Source organism: Lytechinus pictus, chromosome 3, assembly GCF_037042905.1.
Source record: "Lytechinus pictus isolate F3 Inbred chromosome 3, Lp3.0, whole genome shotgun sequence".
Classification (NCBI taxonomy): domain Eukaryota; kingdom Metazoa; phylum Echinodermata; class Echinoidea; order Temnopleuroida; family Toxopneustidae; genus Lytechinus; species Lytechinus pictus.
The window spans coordinates 10,928,269-10,953,364 of record NC_087247.1 but is presented as its reverse complement, the minus strand read 5'-3'; the positions used below and the strand labels follow the sequence as shown (position 1 = coordinate 10,953,364).

Here is a 25,096-nt window from a genome sequence, read left to right as displayed (position 1 = left end):
GCGAGAGAGATGGTGAACTTCATAGTGCTCTCTCTATCACTCCATCTTCTCATTGGCATTAGAATTTCTACTTTTCTTTCATTTTGTCCCGTTCCCCTCTTCATACCGGGAAATACTTTTGTCGTCCCCTCTCTATGTCCATTCTCGCATTGTGTGCAGTGAAATGTGTAGCAATTTTTAAAGTAGGAACGACTCCGTTTTGCCAGTGTCTTTTGCCAATGTCTTTGAGGCTACATGCAGTAGGTCTTTTCTCCATCAGTGCCTTTTCTCCCATATGCCAAGTGCATCGTACTCTCCTTGTCTAGTTTTGATTGAATGATTGATTTGAGCCATGAAAATTGTAGTAGTATATGCTACATATTCCAGAATAGCTTGCCAGGAATATTATGGATAAGATGTGATTTGTCAAGGATTTATCTTGAAGGATTTCAAATTTCTGGCAAAAGCTCTTTCATCCAGCATATCCCTTGGTCTAATTAGGGTGACATCATAGGTTTTTTTTCCCAGTATGCACCCATCTGCATGTCTGTAAAGTGTTCCCATTTACATTTTTCCATTAAAAAATGTGATCATGTAGTTCCAATATAGTCTATAATGCTATGATATTTTGGCTTAATACAGTATTAACAATGAAACTAGAATGTAACATCTTGAATATTGTAACCTGGGATGATGTCTAGAATTTAGTTGATAATAATTCTCCTTTTGTTTTCAATTTTGAATTTAACAAAGCAACAACTCTAATGCAATAATTTTAAGATAAAATCAGGAAAATTAAGTTTATTAAAGAAAACACAAACCTGTGATGTTTATTTTTTTATTATTCTGTTTAGTAGTAACAGATATGCAAACATTCAAAAATAAAAAATGAATGCCATATCACAAATAACCACTTTGAAATCATACATCAAAATTGATATTTTTTGTAGTGATCATTAAGTGGGGTGCAAATAAATCGTCTATAAAATAAATTAAATTGAATTAAAGTGTTATATCTAAACAGCATCATACATGTAGATGTTTCTGTTTTGGAGGAAAACATTTTACTCAAATGTATGCCAGCCTTTCTGTAGATTGTTTTTGTATACTTCAATGAATTTATCATTGATTACAGATGTTCTAGAATTGCAAAAATGACATTGTAAACCCCGATACAAATACAACATATTGTTAAAGAAACTGGAATTCTTATTTGTGAGATATTTTCTGAGCTGGTAATAATATGACATGCAAAAATCTAAGTTTGTAAAATATCATTATACAGTGGTCATTAACAAAATAATTCCATCAAACTCAGTGACATTGAAAATTGTTTTGGAGCTATAACCCCTCAATAATTTTCATCTTACCAATATAATTGTGTTCTTTGCAAAATATTCATTTATTCATGTAAATACAGGAATATCAAACCCACTCATTTCATACTTGGTTTGGAGAAAATCGAAACACCCGAGAGAATTATTTCTTTTAAACATAATTTGATGAACATGCATAAAAAAAGTGGTATATTTTGTATAAAGAATTAGCTATTTGTTTAGATTTGTTTTGAAATGTGTGCAACTTCTTTTAATAACCATGTATCTGTGCATGTAATACTTTATATGGAAGGACTTGATCGAGAAATAAAACAGTCTTGAAAAAAGAAAATAATTCCACCAAAAATTAATCTAATCGTCTTACGATGATGATGGTGGTGAAGGTGAAGGCAATTTTGTACAATGAAAATTTTACCTTACAGGATGCGATAATTCCTGCGAATCAACGGCACTTACTTCTCTTCAGTCTTTCAGTCATTGACATTTATGATGGTATACGCTTACCTGGGCTCGGAAACGGTTAATCATTGTTAACCCATAATAATACAGGCCAATTCCCTGTTCTTTCCTCTCCTCCTGAGAAAAGGTCAGCACTGATTTGTTTTTTTCAGCCACGATGGAAATAAAAAGAACCAAAAAAAATCTCAGAATGTAAAGGCCGAGTCAGAATTTACCCTTTTATCAGATTTTGTTTCAATTTTTGTTACATAGGTAGGGAGTGGAGTATTCACTATTAAAAAAGAAATGATTAAAAAATGCTATTGAATAAAATTTGTGTTGGCTATTTGGCAATTATGAATATAAAGAAGTTAGCATATTATCCCAGATATTATTATTTTTTTATTATATATATATATACTTTTTTTTTTGGGGGGGGGGATTTTTTTAGGGGATGGGGTTGAATTAATTCAAAACCAACACACAAGTATATATCATGTTTATAAGCTGTTAAGGCTTATTGCAAATCACATATTCTATTTAGAATTTTGAAATTGATAATATTTCTTATTGGTAATCCTCTGACCGACCTAACCTGAATGGAATAAAAAAAAAGGGAACTTTAGTTTACATATAACGGATAATATGAATCTGCAGTGATTTTTTTTTCAGTCTTGGCAATTGTTATTCAGGAAGGAATATAGGGTCTAGCTTCATGCTGTTTTGCTCTCCGTTCTATTTTTGAGATCTAGTTAAAATGATAGGGAGCTCTCTGTCGAAACTTCCTGTGGAAAAACAGAGCAAAGTCAGCCCTCCGCTAATTGTCTGAGGTCAAACCCAAAAGCAGGTCACCGTTGTACCATCGGTTCCCTTCTCGACAGGGTTCTAGGGCCCCTGATATAATCAGATAAAAAATAATTTCCCTTAATCTTTATTCTCTAGTCCAATTTTTTTCCCTGTTGTACTCGTGATATTTCAACTACAATGCTTTGTGTTCACGTGTAAGTCATAGTTCAGTTGTGAAGGATATGAATGAGTAGTAATTGTTTATTGTGACGAATATTGAAATTAATCATATTTATTTTCTATTCTCTAGATTTCCAGAGATATACAATATCCATGTTTTGTTTTCAAATTATGTACATTCTATATTTAATAACTGATATCAATGAGAATTGTTTACAATAAAAATAAATCAGTAATGACTTTGGCTTGTAAGCTGAACAGAGTTTGTGCAGTTTTTATGAATGCAACCTTTAAGAAACCAAAAACCTAATTTATCAAAATAAAACTGATCAAAAATATAAAGAATGATGCCTTGCCAAATGCTGAAAATGTTGATTTAAAAAATATTTAAGATCCACTTCTCCTTTGTAGTCCTTCTTTATCTCCTTTCTTTCACAGTTTTTATATATGAAAGAAAATTGGCAAATGAAGTACATCATTTTCACAATCCAGATTATGGATAAAAAAAAAACAAGAATAGAAATGCTCTCAGTGACAGTGAATTACTTAATGAATTAATTAATTTATGCTGAGAGATGAAAGCTCCTTATCATGGAGGTAATTAAGATCTACATGAGCGATTTTCCATGCTTGTAATAAAAGGAGATTTCTATATAATTTTGTAACCTTCTTTACCATCAATATGTTGTCAATATTAAGAATTCTCACTTTATAGTGGGAGGTATTCATTGTAATACCCAATTTATATAAAGGCTTCTGAAATTCTGAAGATAATATGGTGTTTCATAATCAAATTTGATGAAATTGAAATTAATTCTGGCTTATTTCAAGGGCACAAAGAGGGTGGCATGCCTGTATTATTCCAAAACTATGTGATGCACAACTTTTTGTTAATTAAGCTAGAGCAGGCTGTCAGTCATTTAAATATCAATTAAGATGGTGGCGATATCTTGTTACAGAAAATTATGTTGTGACATGCTTCGTTTGGCCTTCACCACATTCCAGTAAGCACTCATGTTTGAATGACTGCTTATATACTCTACGAATTAGGATGGTATTTTCATCATGAAATTGGCTAACAATTTTTAGTGTCATGATTGTGGAATAAGTTCGACTTCAAAGCCCACCGATGGTAATTAGACTGCTTTTGAGACCTACCACTTGATCAAGCATGCGAGTTGGTGAGACCAGCTATTTTAAGGTGGTAGTTTCCAGTGCCACTTTCCTGCAGCTCTCCTCCTGGAAAAAATTACAAGATGTAGTCCAAATTTTTTTTATTTTTTTTATTCCGACGGCCTACAAACGAGAGAGCAAAGTTTTGGGTAAAAGTGTGACAGATACCAGGGGGACTCGCTGACAAGTGGAAGACGATTCTAAAAGGGGACATGATCTCTCAGAGTCAAGAAAATGTCTCGTACACCATTGCCGGTTTGATTAGCAGGCCAAACAAAATAAAAAGTGTTAGGTAAATAATCCACCCGGGTTGCCTGTACTTGTCTGGGTATATAGCGCAACATCAGAATCCGATGTTCACCTCGATTATATTCTGTATTGTAACTGGGTTCATCCCAGCTGTGACGCTATTGACATATCGGAGGTTGGGGGAAGAGCTCCAAGAAAAACAGACGTGATGGAGAAGAAGAAGAAATCAAAGCATCATCTTTTCTTTCTGACAACCCTTTTTTTTTCTCTCTCATTGGAATCTTCCTGTCGCTCGTTCCCTTCCCGTCTCTTTACTTTCTAACCGATGAAAAATGGGAGGAACGACTGTGGGATGTTAGTCCGCAATGTGGGCCACGAATTGTCAGCAAGCCCCAAATCAACAAGACTCGGGCATTAGATAGATCCCTGTGTAATCAAGTCCCGGGGAAGGAAAAAAAAAAGAGAAAAGCCCTGCGGCGGTAACCTTGCGCAGAATACCGCCCTTGATTTTTACAGACTTTGGTACTTGACAGATTGGGCTGCTAATATAATAGCCCTAGAGATGAAGAGACTAGCTGGAAGAAAGATGGAGCTAAATTGAAGTGATGGAAGAGGGGGAGAGGAGGGACAAAAAAAAAAGTAAAAGAGAAAGAAGAAGGAGACCGTTGAGGGCAGAGAAAACAGTTACAGGACCACTTTCGATGAAAGATATTCCATTACGAAATGTTGATATAACGCTTAGAGTTAGCGATCTGGTATGTGAAGTTCCAGCGAGAGATGGGGTGATGTTTAGCATGCAGGGGCGTGGGGAGGGGAAGATACGTGTTGCCATGGCACGAAGGTACCGGAGGGTTGTAGGGCGACGTTCCCTCCTCTTCAGATCCGCCCTAAAAATCTCGTGATATTGGGCAGAAAGGAACAAACGAAAGAAATGTCAGGAACATGTGGGGAAGAAGTGGTGTCCTTGAACCATGAAGGGGTTCAATATTTGGCTTTAATTAACTTTGTGTTTGTGTGAAAGCAGGGTAGGATGATGTCCCTCCTGGTCCATGTGATGGTTGAATCAATATTTAGCAGTGTGCTGTGAAAATGAAGCTGAGCGTTGGTTACCTACGACCTTGAACCTTTCCAAATCTCTCCTTATTTGGGTTTGTACTTTGTGGCAGAGTGTTTTTTTTTTCTTCTCACACCAAAGCTGTCTTTTGCACTACGTTTTCTTCTTGTTTTTCTAAAAAGCCATTTCCCTCCCTTTTTTTCTATTCCATGTGGTATACATTCATTGTTAGATGCCTATTGTAAAGAGCTCTTTGATGTATGCCTGACAGAGAAGGTGGAACTGAAACACAAAGAATTGGAAGGCGACAAATCCTAAGCTTTTTGGCTGTACATTCAATATTAGGTTAACTTCTTTTTCTTCTTATTCCCTACTTGTGTGTGTTCGACTTCACCTGCGCATTACGCCACCCCCTTTTCTCCAATTTCCACCTTGTCTTTGTGTTCATTTACCAAAGTGATCAAAGAGGGAGCAATTGAGGTGATGATCAAGAAAAAGAGGATTAAAATGAACGAAAGAAGGAGCACCACTCCTACAGACCCAAATGCACAGGAAGTTTTATGAAATATACTTTGATTGGGATGTGAGCTTGAGGATATGGTTGCAAATTTTTTTTGTTCATAATTATGAATAATCATTTATGAAATTTACTTTGAAGGGAATTTAACTTCATGATAGGGGTTTTTGAAAATTCTTTTTTTCTTAGAACAAAACTAAATATACCCCCGGCTTATTTGCATATACGGATTACCGGCCGCACCGCATACCGACGCAACGGATCAATGCCCACCTATTGTTCTCGCGTTCGTGCGTACGGTCCTGGAGATTAGTATAAATAGAGTACGTTTTCAGATAATTTTCGTCACTTGATAAAGAGTTGCAGCGGCACTCGAAAGCTCGTGAACTTGTAAGCTAGTGAACACTTTTTGCGAGAGTGATCACGAATTTCCTTGTTGACCATAGTAGATTGCGAGACAAATGAATACCCTCTAGCGATTATTTCAATCCGCAATAATGAACCTATTTAGTAAAACTAAATGCATTTCAAAAAAAAAATGAAATGTCTAACAACGCAAAACCTAATAAACTTGCCACCTGAATATAATCTTTCAAGTATATTGGTAATCTGCATAATAAATGGGATACCAAATCAAATGCAGGTAAGTCTGCAACAGTCAAGAATAAATGAATTTATTGCCTAATGCAAAGTAAATTTTCAGTAAAGATTACACAAAACATGTTTTATTTACCCTCATCTTAAAATATGCTGTAACGCGCTTTGAGCCATTCTGGGAAAAGCGCTTTATAAAAATTGGCTATTATTATTATTATTTATCTAACACATTTCTGTTGTCCTAAGAAATTCTGTTTACTGATTTAACAAGACAGTTAAAAAGCAACACAGCTGAAAAATGTGATTTAAGATTCATTTGCTCGTTTATTATGTAAATGTATAGGAATCAAACAATTGATATTTGAAAATATCTTGAAGTCATGTACTTGCTTTTAAATGATTTTGTATGCATTGAATTCAATGCCTTTAAGAAATTTATATATTTATTGTCTAATCAATTCCCGTCCCATTATTATCAATTTGATTTCTAAGACATGATAATGAAAGCAACATTGAAGCAATATGATTTCTCCATAACTCAACGAATCCATCATTTTCTATTAACATAACCTAATTTTAAGTACGATTATTGTTTGTAGTATTTTAGACCAAGCCTTTTTTTAGGATTTGATTTTAAATTGCTTATTAGCCTTCTCTTCTGAAATCATTTAGCTGGAATACTTTGTCGGCACTTAAGTTGATATCAAAAATGCTCTTTAATAAATATTTGCCTTGCTTGATAGAACTGCCACTTTTTCTTGTTTGAGGAGTTGTCTGCCAGTTGTCCTGTTCAAAACTTTAAAGTTTTGAGGAACATCCAGAGTAGGCTATTTGGTCTTATGAGAAGACATCAACATAATAAATAGGTTGAGTTCAATTTTTTAAATCAAAAGCATTTTTTTTGTATGCTACAGAATGATTGAAACGTCTTCCACATTCTTTTCTAACTTGTATATTGCTCAGCACGTTTAGATAAGGATTGGAAATAATGACAGAATGAATATACGTGTATACGTTTGTATAGTTCACTCTCACAAATATCCAGTACAGGTTTTAAGCATGCCTTTTCACTTGCACATTGCTGTGGAATATCACGAACTGTCGTCATTGTCTAGCTGGTCCATGTTATAGTGTGTCAAGTTCTTGAATACTCCTGGGAGGAATACGAATGGAAACCATGGTCAGTTCATTCCAGCCCCGAGGCCATTTCTATTTTTTGTTCTCCAGCCCCGGTTTGTCCCGAAGTGACCCTTCTCATTGAGAGAAGTGTTTTGATTTCTCTGCAGCGCCCTTGCTTTTGACCATGCCCATTGGATCGGGTTACCTGCATCGGAATATAGGCCTGCACTTGAACGTGGGAATGAAGGAGAGAGAGAGAGGAAGAGAGAGAGAGAGTTGCCATGGTGATGGGATGGATGAGGGACTGAATAAGGGCACTGGAATGGCATGCTGAAAGTGGATGTAATAAAAAATGGCCGCCACTATGCCATCTGTAGAAAAGTAACTAAGGCCAAAAAGAGCAAGCGGAGTTGAGGGGGGGGGGGGGGAGAGAAAGGGAGTAGTAAAAGATGCTGCAACTAAATGACAACACTTTTCATACCCAATTTACATGGAAAAGGAATCCTGTAACTAAGTGTGAATATGAAAATGGAAAGAAATACTTGACAATTAAAAGCAAGTGTTGGGTAAGCCGTATGGACATGCTAGTGGTGGATAGCAATTTATTTGTAATTTAATTGTTCAATATTTTCAAGTTTTCCTGGGACTTCTAGCTTATATGCTATCCTGATTGAAATCCAATCCCCTTAATGTCTACATTTGCATTTAGAAATTAAAACTTTGAAGTGGAACTGAACTCCAAGGAGCTCTTGCACACAATGGCCTATATATTCTGAATCCTGAAAGCATGCATGGTTACATTGCAGCTTGCATTTCATGTTATGAGAAGTATGGAACAAACACATGGGGAAAAAAATGAAAAATACGTTATTATCACCTTGAAGTTCATTTATCTTTATTAAGAGGACGTTTCCAAAGTGATGAAATATATCCTGAATGGTTATTGTAACTTTGACAATGAGGGAAAACTGCCTTTGTGTATATTGGTCCATTTTTTGTATAAAATATGCCATCACAAAGGGCTTGATGCAAAAGAGATATTTCATGGCTTTCTGATTCCAAATAGAATTGTGACACTTGTCGTGCACTGCTCCATTTATCACTAGATAATCAACACTTATTGCTTACACAAACTTTTCTGTGTGCAGGACCTGTCAAGCAGTGAATAGGTGACAATAGGGAGCAAAAATGTTATGGCACGTCAGCGTAATGGAGCGTTTCGACACCGCTAAAGAGGGATAACTTGACTCTATCCAGGGCTTGGGGATGCTGTTGTCTACTATTGATTGATATAGTTTTTTTTTTTTTTGGGGGGGGGGTTGTGGTTCTGTTGCCTCTGGAATCGAAATACAGTAGCAAAAGTGGAGACGGATAATTACAAAGATGATGTGATGTCTTATTGGTTACCTAAAGAACAAGTGGTTTCTTTATTTTCTTTATAATAATAATAATATACAAAATTTATAGAGCGCTTTATACAAAAGTTTCAAAGCGCTAAGAAAGAAGGGGGAAAATACAAGATATCTCAGAAAAAGAACAACAAAGGAACTGAAAGTGAAAACAAAATTACGAAAAATTAATCATACGTACAAATAAAGAGATAATCGGTGAATACACAACTTAAATATAACGGGTCGATAATCATGTATGTAAATCTAAATAATCCTAAAAACTAAGCTTACAATCCGACTTAAAAATCTGAACACAATATGATAATGCCAATTAACTAAGGGGGATAATTTCATACAGAACAAAAGAAGCGAAAAATAGGCAAGTGAAACTTATTAAAAGAGGTGGGTTTTAAGGAGAGACTTAAACAGTTATGTATTTGAATGTTTTGTTTGTGATCGTGAGTCTTAGCTTTCTGAGATTTGGACTCTTGAACTTGATATGGGATTCTTCGTCTGGTTGATAAGATCATTTCAATTACCATGTAGGGAGATAACGAGACCTGATAGTCAATCCAATCTTGTATGTAGTCCATAGTGTATTATGATCATGATTCAGGTTGGCATACTTAAGCTGAAAACCGATCCTTTCCTTTTGACATAGTTAAACTCTCTTTCTTTTGTATGCCTGAGTAAGTTGTGTTGAACTGTTCAATGTTCTACTAAGATTGCTATCAGGTATCCATGTCCTTCTTGTGCTGACTAATCTCTTTGATTTCCTTTTGATTTTGTCTATACAGTCAGAATTCATCAGGTGAGGAGCTTGTGAAGTCAGCATGTCTAAGCGTCAGAGCGGTGGAGGCAAGGAGGCCCTGCCGGCACACATCAAGCGGCCCTGCGTGCAAGTGGCTCGTCCTATCCACGTCTACCCTCACGAGCCTGTTCATGTTCATTCGTTGCACCAGAGTGAGGTGGAACGCTTGGATAACAGTACCCCGCACGTCTGCAGTAGCAGCAGCAGCGGCAGTGGTTCTACAGACGGTCGCCAGCAGAGTCCAGATCAAGTGTTTGGATCATACGACATGGATAGATCACAAACGTCACCTCCTCAACAGAACTCCCCTCCTCGAGCCTCACCTCTTCACGCATCCTCACCACTTAGAGTATCACCTCCATTGATATCACCTCCTCAGGTGTCACCACAGCGTGTATCGCCCTCCCATGCTTCACCTCTCACAACCTCAACAACCAGGGCCTCTCCGACGACCAGGGTGTCTCCATCCCGCGTGTCACCGGCTCACGTTTCCCCTAGTCACGTATCTCCTATTCACGTATCTCCTACCCACACATCCCCACCCCAGATGTCCCCAACTCGTGTATCACCGTCGCACACTTCACCACCTTGCAGCTCCCCTTCTGCAGTAACAAACTGTGAAGCTTGCCACTATCACCATCATCACCACCACCACCATCATCAACAACAACAACTACAACAACCACCACCACACCATCACAACCATGTTAGTTACAGCGCCGCATACTCTCCCCCGCCACTGGACTCAACTAGCAAACCCTTGTGCGATTCGCAACGCCACGAGCCCCTGTCCCACAAAGCCCCGCCAAAGTCTTCCGGTGCAGTCTTACCAATTCGGTCCCATGCTTCTTCCCTCCCGTCTTGGATTAAATCAGAAGACCACAGGCCGACCTGGGCGAAACGCCCTCTGCCTGCAAAGGACCTTTCAAATGAGGCTCGGTCACGGACCGGAGAAAAGCACCCAGCACAGGAGGCAGAGAAGAATAAGCAGGCATTGGAATCGACGAACCCTGTTACCCGATGGCCAAGTGCACCAAAATGGGTTGAACTTGGTAAGCATGTCCACATTCCACTATTTCTAATTACTTGTAGATATAAAGTATGATGTCACGATGGTTAAAGCTATTTTATACACCAATGTGACGTCTTACTTCAAAAGTTAATTCTCTATCCATCGGCCCATGCAGGCATTGCCTCAGAAATATGTCATCAAGGAGTGATACTATAACAACCTATTTCCTAGACGGAACCAGAGGCCTGTCTTACAAAGAGCTAAGATTCAAATCAAACTCAAACGGATATCAATCTCTATTAGTGTATTTAAGAGATGCTAATTGAGATTAATCTCAATTTTATTTTCAATCATATCGATTACAACTTTTTGAAAGACAGGGCCAGGGGATTCCTTATGCAAAGTCTATGTGAATTATTGGTGGATGATTAACGTTACTATTCATGTAACCCATTTTGATTGCAATGATGATGAATATATCACAAAATTGACTTTTCATCTTCCTCATTCATGTACCCTACTGAACAATCACTTCATTACAGTCCCATCCAATCCATCTATTGTTGGGGATCATTGATTAATCAGGAGACCTATCAGTCAGCGATTGTCCCTTAAATTCCATCCATTCAGTGTTAAATCCACCATGAATCGTGGCACTTGAGAAAACCATTCATACATTGTGATAATGGATGGCTTCGATTCAATGTCGGTCATTCCAGAATGTTAGTAACACATTCATCTAAATCAAATGTTTAATTGTGTCAATGAGCCAAAATGTAGTTCTTCTATATTTTTGTAATAATGATATCAATGAACTGATTGTGTGCTGCATGAACTAGATCTCTCTGAATTTCAAAAAGTGATTTGAATGAAAAAAATAGCCAGTGGACGGGGGAAGGGGGGGGGGGCATAAGTAAATATTAATATTGCAGAGTCATAAAACACTTGGGGCAGTGCAAAAGGTAATAAAATCAGGCATGTCTTTGTCTTTGAAGAAATAGCTTTTTTATAGTATTTTCCTCATTAAATTCATTTTTTGGGAAAAATAGCCAATTTTTTAGCTGCTTGCCTAATTGGTCTGTTCGCTTAATTGGTCTGTTCTTCCATGTTGTCCAATTTATACCTATTGTCAGATAATCATACATAATTTGCCTATTTATGTAACATGGCCAATCTACATTAGTCCAAGGACCTGATAATGTTTGTCATATGATCTGCAGTAGATGTGGACTTGTTATGCAACAGCTTGCCAAAATTTGGTCTTCCTGTTTGCAGCTAATGTTTAATTGAACAGTTAAGAAGAAATATTGAATGAAAAAAAATGTTGAAATAAGATAAATAATCTATACCAGTCAAGTTCATTACATACAAAAAAACCTAGCTGTCAATGTTTGTATCAGATTGTGTTAAGCACTTAGACACGTTGTCGGAATGTGCTTAGAATTATATTAAAAGCAGGTTATGATTGTTGTCTTTCAAACAAACGGGTGGTCTATTACCCGTGACGTGGGCATCATTAACAGTTTTGATGATTATTGGCAGTGACGTTAGGTATCGTGATTTTACGCAGCTGGGTAATCCCATTCAATTTGGCAGTTGATCAATAGTGTCCCAATGAATGCAATGCAAATATTTGACATTGTGCCATTTACTCATTCTATGGTGTCTTTAAAGGACAAACAAGATTAGTATGTGCAGTGTTCCGTCTTCACAGAATACAAACAAATAAAAAAGACACATGTATGCTAAGTAGTGCTTCCCGTGTCCGCTCAGAAATTGCGGCATCTGCTTGGAAAGCAATGTTTCAAAACTGCATTTAAACGCTGCCCTCGTGCTACGAGGAAACAACAAGGATTCTCTTTCCGTGCGTTGACAACCCCAGATGGACAGTCGAGCAAGATGTCCTCCGCTCTTGCTCTTCTTAATTGAGCCCCTGTTCTAGTGCATGATAATGAGATATTCTGTCCTTCTATTTAGCTGGCTAATTGCCATTCTCCAGTTAACCTAAATGTTTGATGATGAGTATCCAACAACATTGTACCCCTAATTGATCACCCTTGATGGTTAATTCAGCAGATGTATCCACTTTTATAATCAAGAGTTATTTGTTAAAACTGTTCTTAAAATTAATCTAGGAAATGATACTTATAAGGTACCTAAACATGCTCAAATTTGTTTTGAAGCATTACTTTGTAATAAAAGCACTAGGGTATCTGAACTTTATTCTTTTTAAATTGTTGTATTTTATTAGGTAATGAACACATAATACATTTTTGGTACACACATAAATGCATATATAGTGATATAGTACACGGCCATGCACTATACCAAATTCATTACATTTTTAAAAGTACTACTAAGGTATATGTATTTAAAAAAAAGAGCAGAAAAGGAGTAACTTATTTTGATATGTCATTCATTGTTAGTATTCTAGGGCGCCTTTAGCAATCAGCCCTGCAATTTTCCTGAGTAAGATACAGGTCAGCACTCGTATTGACATTTTGCCCCTGTCTCAGTAATCTATAGACAATGCTGCATAACATTTGAACGCTAACACTCACGACCATTTCGGTGCACTCACATCAAGATTCATGCATGGAGATGTCCCACTGCAAAGATTAAATGCAGCAATACATGTTGACACCTATAAATGCATGAACGTTAATATGACTTTGTTCATTTACTTCCGTGTAAACAGTTTTTCAGGTATTAATGTATTGATTTCTTTGAATGTTAGTCTTTATAATAATAATAATAATAGCTGGATTTATAAAGCGCTTTTTACGCTTTTTTGAGGATACAAAGCGCTGCTATTATTACCCCGGCTTTAGCTCGAGCTTCCATCATATTCTGAACAGATTTTATTTAAATGTGTCTAATATCGAGTTTTAAATGATAATGAATAATAATTATAATAATAATAGTAGTAATGATAATAAATAGTAGTAATAATAATAATAGTAATGATAATAATGATGATGATGATGATAATAATAATTAATGATAATAGTGATAATGGATTCTTCTAGAGTGAACACATCAGTCATACGTTCATATGGTCCCAAGTAAAATCATACATATTCATAAGGAGATAAATGTAAAATTGGGTTACATTGCCATAATGTACTGATACCAAGCACAGAATGGGGGGAATTTAAATAAAGGAATTAGTTTGAATTACAGAAACCATGAACATGACACCATAATTTCAAAAGTACATGTATGTTTCTTCAGGGTATTGAGAAAACTGCAACAGAGGGACCATGGACCATTGCAGTGGATATTTAGGCTACATGAAACTCCGATGCACTTTTAGTATTTCAATGTATATTTCAAGGTGTCCTTGCTTTACCACTAAAAATACTGCACCTGTCCAAAAATACACTCTGTATTACTACATTTAGTGAATTTGCACACATTGGAATAGACAGGATTTCATAACGAGGAGAGTTGAAACTGAGGCCACAATTTGCTCGAGTTTTTGTAAAGGTTAGCGTGACATTTTCACTGATCCATATCTGACTGTTAAGTATGTCATCCTTAAGAGGTATTAGATCGATTGGTAACATTTTAGAAACCTGCTTGGAGCTTACAATTATCCACAAGTATACCCTACTGACCAAGTATAGCATAGCAATTAAGTCCATTTGGAAGCACTTAGAGAATATTATTATTAATGAAGACTCTTCAATTTACAGCTGAGTTTGTATAATATCAGATTTTTTATAACAGATCTAGGCTACCTTTTAATGCAGGAGACTTATAAAGGAGACACAGAAATCTATGTCAGAATGATCAGGAAAATACTAAATCATTCCCCGCCAGGATTTACGTAAGCTCTCCAGACACATTCAATAAAGATGCACAGTTCTTGTGATGTTATCCAACTCTTTCTCTGTTCTTTAGAAACAAAAGCCTCCCCCTCACAAGATATCTCATTCACTTAGCCTACATCCTCTGTCTTTGCACAGGCAGTTTATCGGTGTTACTTGTTTTAAAGGTCAAGTCCATCCCAGAAAAATGTAGATTTTAAAAAATTGAGAAAAATCAAACTAGCGTCACGTTGAAAATTTCATCAAAATCGGATGTAAAATAACAAAATTCTGACATTTTAATGTTTTGTTTATTTTTCACGAAACAGTGATATGCACAACTCAGTGACATGCAAATGAGACAGTAGATGATGTCCCTCACTCAATATTTCTTTTGTTTGTTATTGTTTGACTTATACAATATATCATATTTTTTTACAGATTTGACAATAAGGATCAACTTGACCGAACCATATAGTTAAACAATGCTAATTCCACACGTTCAGGGAGGAATTAATCTTTGTTTCACTTGACCATGGGGAGAAAATTAGAATATTTCATATTTCACATAATAAAATACAAAAGAAACAGTGAGTGGTTTAGTCATCAGTCTCCTCATTTGCATACCGACCAGGATGTGCATATAACTATTTTGTGAAATTAAGGGAAACTTTAAAATGTCATAACTTTCTTATTTTACATCCAATTTTGATGAAATTTTCAGTGTTATGTTTGTTGGATTTTTCTCTTTTTATTCAAATCAACTTTTTGTTGGGGGTGGACTAGTCCGTTAAGAATCCAGATTTCTTCTTTGCTTTGGTGTGTGAAATCCCTCTAGAATTTATGCCAGAGATTGGGGTGGGAAAATAAAGTGGGGCATTCAAATGGGGGAAAATATAGAGGTTTACCAAATTGTAGCAATTTCTTTTCGCTTCATGAAATGAATTTTTGCTGGTGCTGGCTCTCTGCTTTAATTTACCCATTAATTTATGCTGAACTCCTCCGAATTGGTCGGATCGGATCACTTGAAGAAGATTTCATAGTTATGCATTAGTTTTAGTCTACTTCCCTAATTGGCAAGGACTACCAATTATCAGCTTGATTGAATGACATTATTTGACGATAACAAATTCTCTCCTGTGCTGTAGCACGACCTACTTTCATTGTATAAGTTGCTTGTTCAATATTGTTTGGAAATAAGGAGAGGAGGAAAAGAAGTATGGAAGAAGAAAGGAAAATAGAGAGAAGGAAAGAATGGAACAGAGAGAGAGGGGAAGTAAGAAGTGGAGAATGAGTGGAATGATCATTAAAAAAGGTATTCAAGTATTTATAATCAAGGAATGTTCTGATGGGGTGAAAGGGCTAGTGAGTAACTCGAATTGGAAAGGACAAATAATAAAGGCATGTGGAAATTTTATTGCAGCCTTAGAAAAGAAATAATGTTTCCCACTTTTTCTTGATCACCCAAGCTCCGCATGTAGCTCTAGAAACATACAATCACATTGAATGACTTGAATGTTCAACAGAGTCCATAACCTAGATCTGCCTTTGTTGTCACACAGAAAGACCCATTTATTAGTACCTTTTTTTTTCTTCTTTGCTGAGCGGCAAAATAAGGCTGCCATTTCACAGACTCTGATTCTTCATAAAGACTTTAAAAAAAAAAAAGCAGACCTGATTTTATCCTGAATGACACGCAATGTGGTCTAAGAAAAAAAGTAATAACTGGGTCTTGCCATACTGGCATCGTTCATTGTTTGGTGGAAGAATAAAAAAAAGATTCACATTTGATTGAATTTCAGGCCTGGTTATTTTATTCCCTTGATTGAATTATGAAGTTGAAAATGATTCTATGTTTGTGTAGTGTTCTTTTAAAAGTTTGTTTGAAGAAGATAAAAAAAAAGACCTCCCATGTGCGGCATGTGCCTACTTTCATTTGAAACAGTTAAATTGGAAAAAGATATATCTGAATTGATAAAAATGAAATGATTTTTTTTATTTAGATTGGTTGTTTGTTTGTTATTGGTTTTTACTAATATTTAGCTCTCTCTGTCGGTAATGGTTTTAAGACACCGTTCTCATTACTTTCTTAATACTAGTTTACTGGAAACTAGTTTCATGTGTAATGAAAACGGTCGAAGCAATTTTGGAAGCGATCTTCATAAAACCGCCTCGCGATGTAGTTTTCAAGATCGCTTTGCCTCGTTAAACTGGTTTTTGCATAAGTGAGTACACAACTGTTCCCGTAGCAACAAGACCGCTTCTGATGATCAAATGGGAACGCCATCAAAGCGATCTTCCAAACTGTTTTCCTGAATCAGTTTCCAGTAATCTAGTTTTAGAAAGTGTAAATGAGAATGGGGTCTAATTTTCTTTAAGATGGGTTTTATGAATACTAATTTTACAAAATTAGTGGTTGGATGTATCAGAAGGCTACAGATAAAAAGTATATCATTACATTTTCATCCCATTCCATATACGTGAAAGGTTGCTTTATATTAATACGAGAAAAATATGCATATGGAATGAATTTTATGAAAAAGTTAGTAATTCACATATTTATTCTAAATCATCCACAAAATAAGTCTTTTAGGGTATGTATACATACGATAAAGTAATTGATTGGGATGGTGACATGCACCTTTGGAGGAATGTGTTTGAAAATCAAAAAATGGGCTTACGAATGACCTGTAAACTTCAATTAATCACCCATCATTCTGATATATTTTTAAAAAATCTAAAATTACGGAATGTCTTAAAATATAATTCCCTTGGATCATTATTGTACATTGGTTAAGACAAAACAATCCCCTAAGTACCTTCACTTCCACCAAATTGCTAGATTTCAAAGTGAGTTAACATGACATATATATACACAATTGGCACTACATCATTCAAGACTGTATGCATTAATAGTCCTCTAGGATCATATTCTGTGACCCGTGCCTGGTTTGTTCACTGCTATCTGCTATTTCATATCCAGGAAAGCACTCTAGAAAAATCTACCTCTTTTTAATCTACCTCCTTGATCATAGGAAGGAACACGAGAAGGTAAAAGCCACCACCTCACAACACATCATGGCATTGTGTCAAAACGGTACACAGATTGGATGTATTTCCTGAAATCCAATTGTTTTATGCCCTGTTTGATAACTAGAGCGACCGTGTCTTCGGGCAGCCAGCAGCATGCAGGATCCCGTAATTACGCAGAATCTATTCCCATGATGCACTATTTTTTCGGTCGGTTGCCGAGGCCCCGGGGCGAGAATGTCTCCCCCCAGGAGGGGAACGCCACATCTTTTTCATGCCCCTTGCCCTCGATTCATCGACTCGGCCACCAGTCTTGTTATTTTCCCTAAATCAAATTTTGCATTTATTGAGACAGACCACGGTAGAGCTTAATTGAAAATCTCGGCTAATGAGGGGATCTGTATTCAAAGACCGGTGCCATTTCTTCTTGAGGGGTAGGGGAGGGCTGGGGGGGGGGGGGCTTGACCTTAAATCATGTTATCATCACTTCCATCCATGAACTAAGGTGGTAAAACTTTAAAGGAAGATCGGCAGTCATACTTAACCACCTATTTGATCAAGTGGGAGAAATGTTTTTTAACTATCAGTAATGTAATTCTAACAGTAAATTTATTTGAAATGACAGAAGATATCCCTCAAAGTAAAGAAAATATAGTAATCGATTATTTTTTTGAAAGCCGCTATCAGAGAACTCTCTGAAAAGTTTTGCCTGATCTTAGTGTCTTATGGGGCGTTGCAAGAAACTTGCGATCAATTGCAAGTCTATTTTTGTTCCCAAAAATCAAGCATATACCGTGCAAATAATTGCAAATTTGCGATTGATTGCTAATCTGCTCCATGAAACAATGAGTGTAATCTGATTTGCTATCGTTAAAAGTGATCAATCAACTGTAAAATTGCAACAGAATATTTGCAATTGATTGCAAATATTTTCTTGCAACACCCCCTTAGAGTCATGTTACAAGAAACCTATTGTATCATGTACATTCATTTTATTTTTCATGGCAGAACCCGTTGATACTAAATCAAAATAGATTTAATGACAATTTGATTGGCTGAAGAGACACACCACCTGTTGAACAATTGCATACTTCATCATGTATTTTTCTTTGATAATTAGAAAATAGACGAAATACCGTTGATTATTTGTCTGGTCAACGTTCTATCAACTTGGAAGTTTATTCATTATTGATTTGAGTCTCAATCTTATGGTAATGGAGCATTGGAAGATTAAAATAAAAACAAAGTTTGTCGAATGGTCAAGTCTGGAATAATATTTTTATGTTACTGTTAGAAGAACTTTTTGATATCCTTGTTCTGATTAATTGAATTTGGTCTGTTTATGTATTGATTCGTGTTCAATTGCAATTCTGAAATAGATGTTTGTGTTTGAGAAAAAGGGGGAAAATCCATCAGAGCGTCTGCGATCATGTTTGGTAGTGCACCTTTCTGTCAGGAAACTACCATCATTTACCATCCAATCGTGAGACTTGAGATACGTCCTTTTGTCCGGGAATGGGGCTGCCTCACAGATCTATTACACTAATTGAAAGGCTCGAGTAATGACACAGCCTTAATCAACTCTGCCCTTGAGATTTGAATCTTGATACTCACCGTAGCCCTTGCCTTTCATCACCAAGATAAGCCCCACTTTACCGCAAAGCTCTTGCAGAAAAAGCCCCTGACGAACGAAGGCTGTGCCAGTTTTTTTTTCCTTCTCCGTACAGCCCGCCCCTTCCATTAGATTAAATCACTCGATCCTTGATAATAAGTTGCCTGCGAAGGGGTGGCAGCAGATCGACTTTAACCTGATTTCAGCGGCCCTAATTGCATTATCTCGTCATCGTATTATCATTGTCTTCTATTCTCTGTTTGATAATTACCGCATGAAAAATGCAGCAGCTTGCCTTAGTTATAAACAGGTTTTTATCACTGCCCGTTCGACAACCTCTCCCCCCCTTATCCCCACGGTACCTGCTTAACTTTTTTTACTGTCTTTGCTTGTTTCCATTACTTGCACAGTCAGTACGTGTTCATCATTTTCGCCTTGAGTCAAAATGAGCGCGAAATGAAGGAGTTGGCATTTGTTTGAAATGGGGGTGAGCAATTTGAGTAATTAGAACACATATATGGAGCATTTACGATGAATCCACGGCTTACCCACCAAAGCGGCTTTACAGCTAGTGCATGCCCTAATTATTCGGACGAATCGTTTGTCGGAAGCCTGGTTAATTCCCGCAGCTTTCATGCCCCTGTTATGGGACAATTTGGAAATGCATTGATGGTTTTTATGAGCCAAGTATGCTTGGTTTATAGTTTTGTCGGAACATAATCCCCAATCCCCTCACGCATTCCTTTATGTTTCAACTGTATTTTCCTGCTTATTTCCATTTCAACCGTTTTGCAGATGAATCGGGAAGATAAGTTTTAATCCTTATCAAATTAAAAATGAAGAATGAGGTCCCCTTTCAGCTCCTGTCAGCGTGTTTATATGGACTCCACATGACTCACTCCACTTCTATTGAACTGGATGTTCCAATTGCAGTGGAGTTATGCCCTAGAAAACATTTCCATTCTTGACAAGCAATACATCAAATCCCTGGGATTTTAACACATTAAAATGCAATGGGAAACATTTATGCTTCTCTCTCATGATAAAAGAATTATTCCCTGCTACTGCAGCGAGACAGGGAGATTGCTTGGATAATGGACCGACAGCTTTGATTTTAATCGTGGATAAGATCCCTTGTATATTTTTTCTTGTGTGTGTTTTTTTTTTGCCATAGTTATTTTTGTTATTATGCTGAATTATTTTTGAAAACTACATGTTGGTTAAAAAATTCAACTTCAAAATGCCTTGATGAAATGGAAACTCATGAAAAACAAAAATATTACATTTCAAGTATGCTAATATATGCACAGTAGTTTCTGGTACTGTGCCTTGTGGGTTTGTGAGATTCTTTGCGATTGAATACTTATTTGTTATTATTATAATCTACATCGGTATGACTTTGATGCTTTTTTCTTTATTCCTGATTTATTGAAATTGAATTCAATTTAAATGATTTAAGTTGAATCATTGCTTTATGTCTCTCGTAAAAATATTGAGCTTCTTTCTTTCCTCTTCATCATTTTTGTAAAATCTTTTTCTTTTCATTTTTTGCACAGAACAAGTTTGTAAGGCCATCACTTCTGGCCACGACAGAGCCTGTAAACTATTGAATCACAAGTCTCCCTCGTTTGATGTGGCTCTGGGATGCATAAAGAAAGGAACGCCAGACTTCCAAATGGTAAGATGAGATAAGATAGGAGAGAGAGAGTGAGAGAGATGGAAAGACAGAAGAACAATGAGGAAAAAAGTGAGAAAAATGATGCAGATTTAACGGGATGCATGAAGAAAGGAACAACAGAATTCCAAGTGGTATAGAGATGGAGAGATGGCAAAATGGAGGCGGAGGGACAGAGAGAGAGAGGGGGGGGGGGTGGGGAATAAAAATGAAGAGAGAGAGGTTAACATCAAAATGCAATAATGGGGAAAGAAATATCCTTTCTCCTGTCTGTAGTCGACTAAAGAGGAACTTTGGAAATGGACGGGAACTTGTCATTTGAATATCTAGGTCACTTCCCGAAGGGTCATGTAACAGGAACTATTTTCCAGGACGGAAACTGTCACGATTCTGGATGTATTTCGGACGTTATCATGATTAATACACCTGTAGGTTAATATATATGAATATTTGATTATGTTCTCAGTATCTGTTATCTTGATTTTTTTGTGTGTGGTTATTTTGGGAGATTTCAAACTATTTTGTTTTCCTTTTTAGAAAGAAAAATTTAATTTGTTGTAGTCTAAATGTGTAATTCAGAATAAATGTGATTCATTATTTTCTTGAATGGCAAGATGGTCATTTTTAATTAAATGAAAATAAATCAGATTTATCAGTATACTGATATATACATACTTATCATTATTTCCAAAATTTAAACATGATAAAAGCTCAACTTTATGTACATGCAGTCATGCATATTGGTACTTGACGTACATTAAGTATGAAAAAAAATTCCATATTATTTTCTCTCTGCCCTTGTTCACCAATTTAGTGGTTCATAATGATAATGATAGAGTCTGTTGCGGTTCACCTACTTTCGAATGGAGTAATGAAATTTCATTTTTGGAGCATGGCATGAATCATTTTAGGGTCACAGAGAGAAGGTGTTTGTTGTTTCTAGGAAACAAAAAATGAGACCAACCACTTGGGTTATAAAAGTGGCATAGTGAAAATAAAAAAAGCGAGTAAACATTGTTAAGGTAGAGTGCAGGGCGAAAAAGTAGGCCAAATTAGATTTGATGAACTGGATGTTAACCAGAGCATAATAGGATTTTAAACCTCGCTCCTTTGCTTATTTCAAAGTCCCCCCTCTCTCTCTCTCCCATGAAACAAGAGTAGAAATAGGGTGCGTCTGCCAGACAGAAATATACACGCACGGGGCAACGGCTAAAGTGCAGTGCCCCCGCGGACCCAAATGGAGTGCAAATTGGTAATTTTCAGCCGACTTACTTAGGCCTTGGAGAGACGGCACAACAGAGCCAGGTTGGGCTGTGGCTGCCAGGATAGGCTGTATCTGAGCAAATAGACGTCAGGGCTGCATGGGGGTATAGCACGGAGGGCTGGGTGGTATAGAGGTTGTTGTGATCAAGGTTATCTAGACACAGTATGAAGCTGTAGGTGAAGCCATGAACTTTGCCGTACAAATTTATCTTTGGAGAGAAGAGTTGATTTGCATTACTACATGCGTCTGAAACATTTTCTAGTCAAATCAATTTTGACTTATTGCAATAGGAATCTAACATTCTGAATGTCCATGTGTATTCAGTTTGTGTATCTACATGTTGTTGGTTTTTAGGGAGGAGGAGGGGGTTCTTTTCTTTATTTTAAAATTATTTTGTGTTGTCTTATAATTGCTGAATGTGTTCCAGCTCTACTAGAAATTATTGCTTGCAGCAAGCCAGAGCACTTTTTTTTTTAAATGTCTTTTATTATATTGCCAGACTCCAACTGTTCTGAATTTTTTTCCAATAATACATTATTTGGAAATCTGTTGGTTTGTGAAAATGAAATAAGTAATACCTGCAGGAAATAGAAATTAAGGGTCAGCATTTCTGTAAGATGAGATGCTTAATTGAGAAATTAAGTTCATTTATTGTTTCAGGCTAGACAACATTGACTTAATTGGCTGCTGGTATTCCATGCCCAGGTTTCATTAGATGATGGAAAAAATTGTGTTTATATGGATGGTTGATTGGTAATGTGAAATAATTGTCCTACTTTATATTTTCTTCTGTGTCTTTAAATGAAATAGTCCCACAGCCTACAAAAACAAAGCATCATCAAGTCATTTTTTTTTACTATAAACGTTTGGAAATTCAATCCTTTTTTCAGACAGAAATTTTTGAATTTTCCATTTTTTACAGTAATGATGATTTTGTAAGTTAAACCACATTTTTTTTCTTTGTATCTCTGACATTATTTCAGTGATCACAGAAGGCGTTCTTTAGGAATTAATTAAAAGAAAAAGCCTATTACTCACTGTGGTGATTCATGGATGCGATAGAAATGTGCAATCTGAATGTGATGATCCGTTAAAACGAGGGCGCCCATTCCCAGCATGAACGAACCATCCACACGGCAGAGCGGCTAATGTAAATAACGAGTGCTAAGTTGTCGAGACAGACCGAAATAAGAAGAAGAAGAAAAAGAGTGCAAAGACCCAAGTGGAGAGAAAGATATAAGAAATAGCTCATAAAAATGCTTTCTTTAATTTCAAACAGTATTATAGACAAAGATTACATGCAAGCCTGAAATTTTGTCAAGGTTAAATGAATGTTCTTGTATGTACTTTTGTGAAGAAGGATTATGAAATGTTAAGATTTTTTTAGAATGGTGGGGGGGGGGGGATTCACAAAGCCTCCTCTTCTATGGTGTATGTTGATGCATTGTAAAGAAGAAATGAAAACTAAACCAGTGAAGAGTATTTAGGTCTCTAATATTGTCATTCATAGTGACTTGGTACATAGAGCTACTTAGTAGATATTTGATGTGTTTTCGGGATGTTCCTGGGATGCTTTCCGGAAGATATAGGAGTATAGGAGGAGGAAGAACGGAACGTATAACCTGGATGTTTGGTGTATGTCATATCACTAATGAATCCCCATTCCAGAGGGATTAGAAAAGAGTGATGGATTCTTGGATATCCTATCTGAATCTCTGTCTGTTAACAACCAGGTAACACCTACAATGTACATGTTGTCAGAATAAAACATGACACTGCGCAATTTGCTCAGATAGTGTGAAACTAGGCATTCAACTTTTTTTTAGGTCATTTAAAAAAAAAAAGAAGTGGGGTTTGGGGATGAGGCTGCTAAAGTAATCACAGCAATACACTTAAAATCGGGAGCATGTATGCTGAGCAACCAATGTCAAGTTATAGCAGGGCATGCAGACCGAAGCCTGCTTGTAACATTAGCCACAACTTGGCCTAGGGCCAGTCAATGTCGAGAGACAGGGCCAGCCTTTAACCAGGGCAAAATAAGATTTGATGAACGGCAGAGAGAGAGAGAGAGAGGGAGCCGAAAGACAAACGAGGAGAAAGTTAGAAGGAGGTCGGTTAAGGGGAGGGAAGGGCAAAGGGGGGTGGGAGAAGGAGAGAGTGAATAAGAGGGAGAGGGAGGACGAGAGAACGGTAGAATCCCTGTGGGACACCAAATGAGTGATTGCGGTTACTTTACAATGGGACATTCAAAAATCGTTCACAGATGGTACACAGTTTTCATGTAAACCATGATTCTTATTCCTTTTTTCACCCTTTTCTTTCACTTTGATTTTTCTCCTCAAGCAGGGGGTGTTTGTATTTGACTTACGTTTATAAGAGAGTTACCAAATCACTTGTAGACCATTTTCTTTTTTTATGTTTGGAGTATTCCTTTTCATGTCTGTAAGCTCAATAATTTTCTATTGACAAGACATCAAGGTAGGGCTATGTCAGAAAGTAAAGGGTAAAATGTAAACCCTGATGTTATATTCTTTAGTGTGTCCTGGGCTCTGTCTTACAAAGAGTTACGAATGATCTGATCAACCTGAACTGTATGGAAATCGAACAATGTCATAATTATGTAACAAGAATTCTTTTTAAATGTCCTTTTAAAAAAAAGAAGCACACTGAATTTAAAAAAAAGATGAATGTAGTAATATGCGGCATATATAGAAAATATTTTGAACAAACATGCATTTTAGATGTTGACGTTGCGTGCTTTCCATATTTGTGGTTGATCGGATCAGTCGCAACTGTTTGTTAAACAGGGCCCTGTTCTGCCCCCTGCGTGCGTGTGCGTGAGAAGTTACTAACAAACATGTCAAGGGTTCACCGCCCACTCTGAAACATTTGAAAGCTATCTTTCGTTGATTCTCTACCCTTTTCTATCTCAACCTACCTATTCTGTAAACCAATACCTCTTTAGCTCGCTACACTGAATTGAAAGATCTTGTTTCTTTTGAAGGGAAATGCTCATTAACTTACCTTTCAGATAAGGCATTCCTGTGCAGGTGAAAAACA

General features: G+C 36.7%; 1 protein-coding gene across 1 annotated transcript; it reads left to right on the top strand.

The window, feature by feature from the left end:
- Positions 1-9,616: 9,616 nt before the first annotated feature.
- Positions 9,617-23,221, top strand: LOC129257841 (uncharacterized). Its single transcript, XM_054896253.2, has 2 exons — positions 9,617-10,683; positions 20,654-23,221. Exons 1-2 carry the CDS (start codon positions 9,654-9,656, stop codon positions 20,782-20,784), a joined length of 1,161 nt encoding a protein of 386 aa, XP_054752228.2. The 5' UTR covers positions 9,617-9,653; the 3' UTR covers positions 20,785-23,221.
- The last annotated feature ends 1,875 nt before the right edge of the window (positions 23,222-25,096 follow it).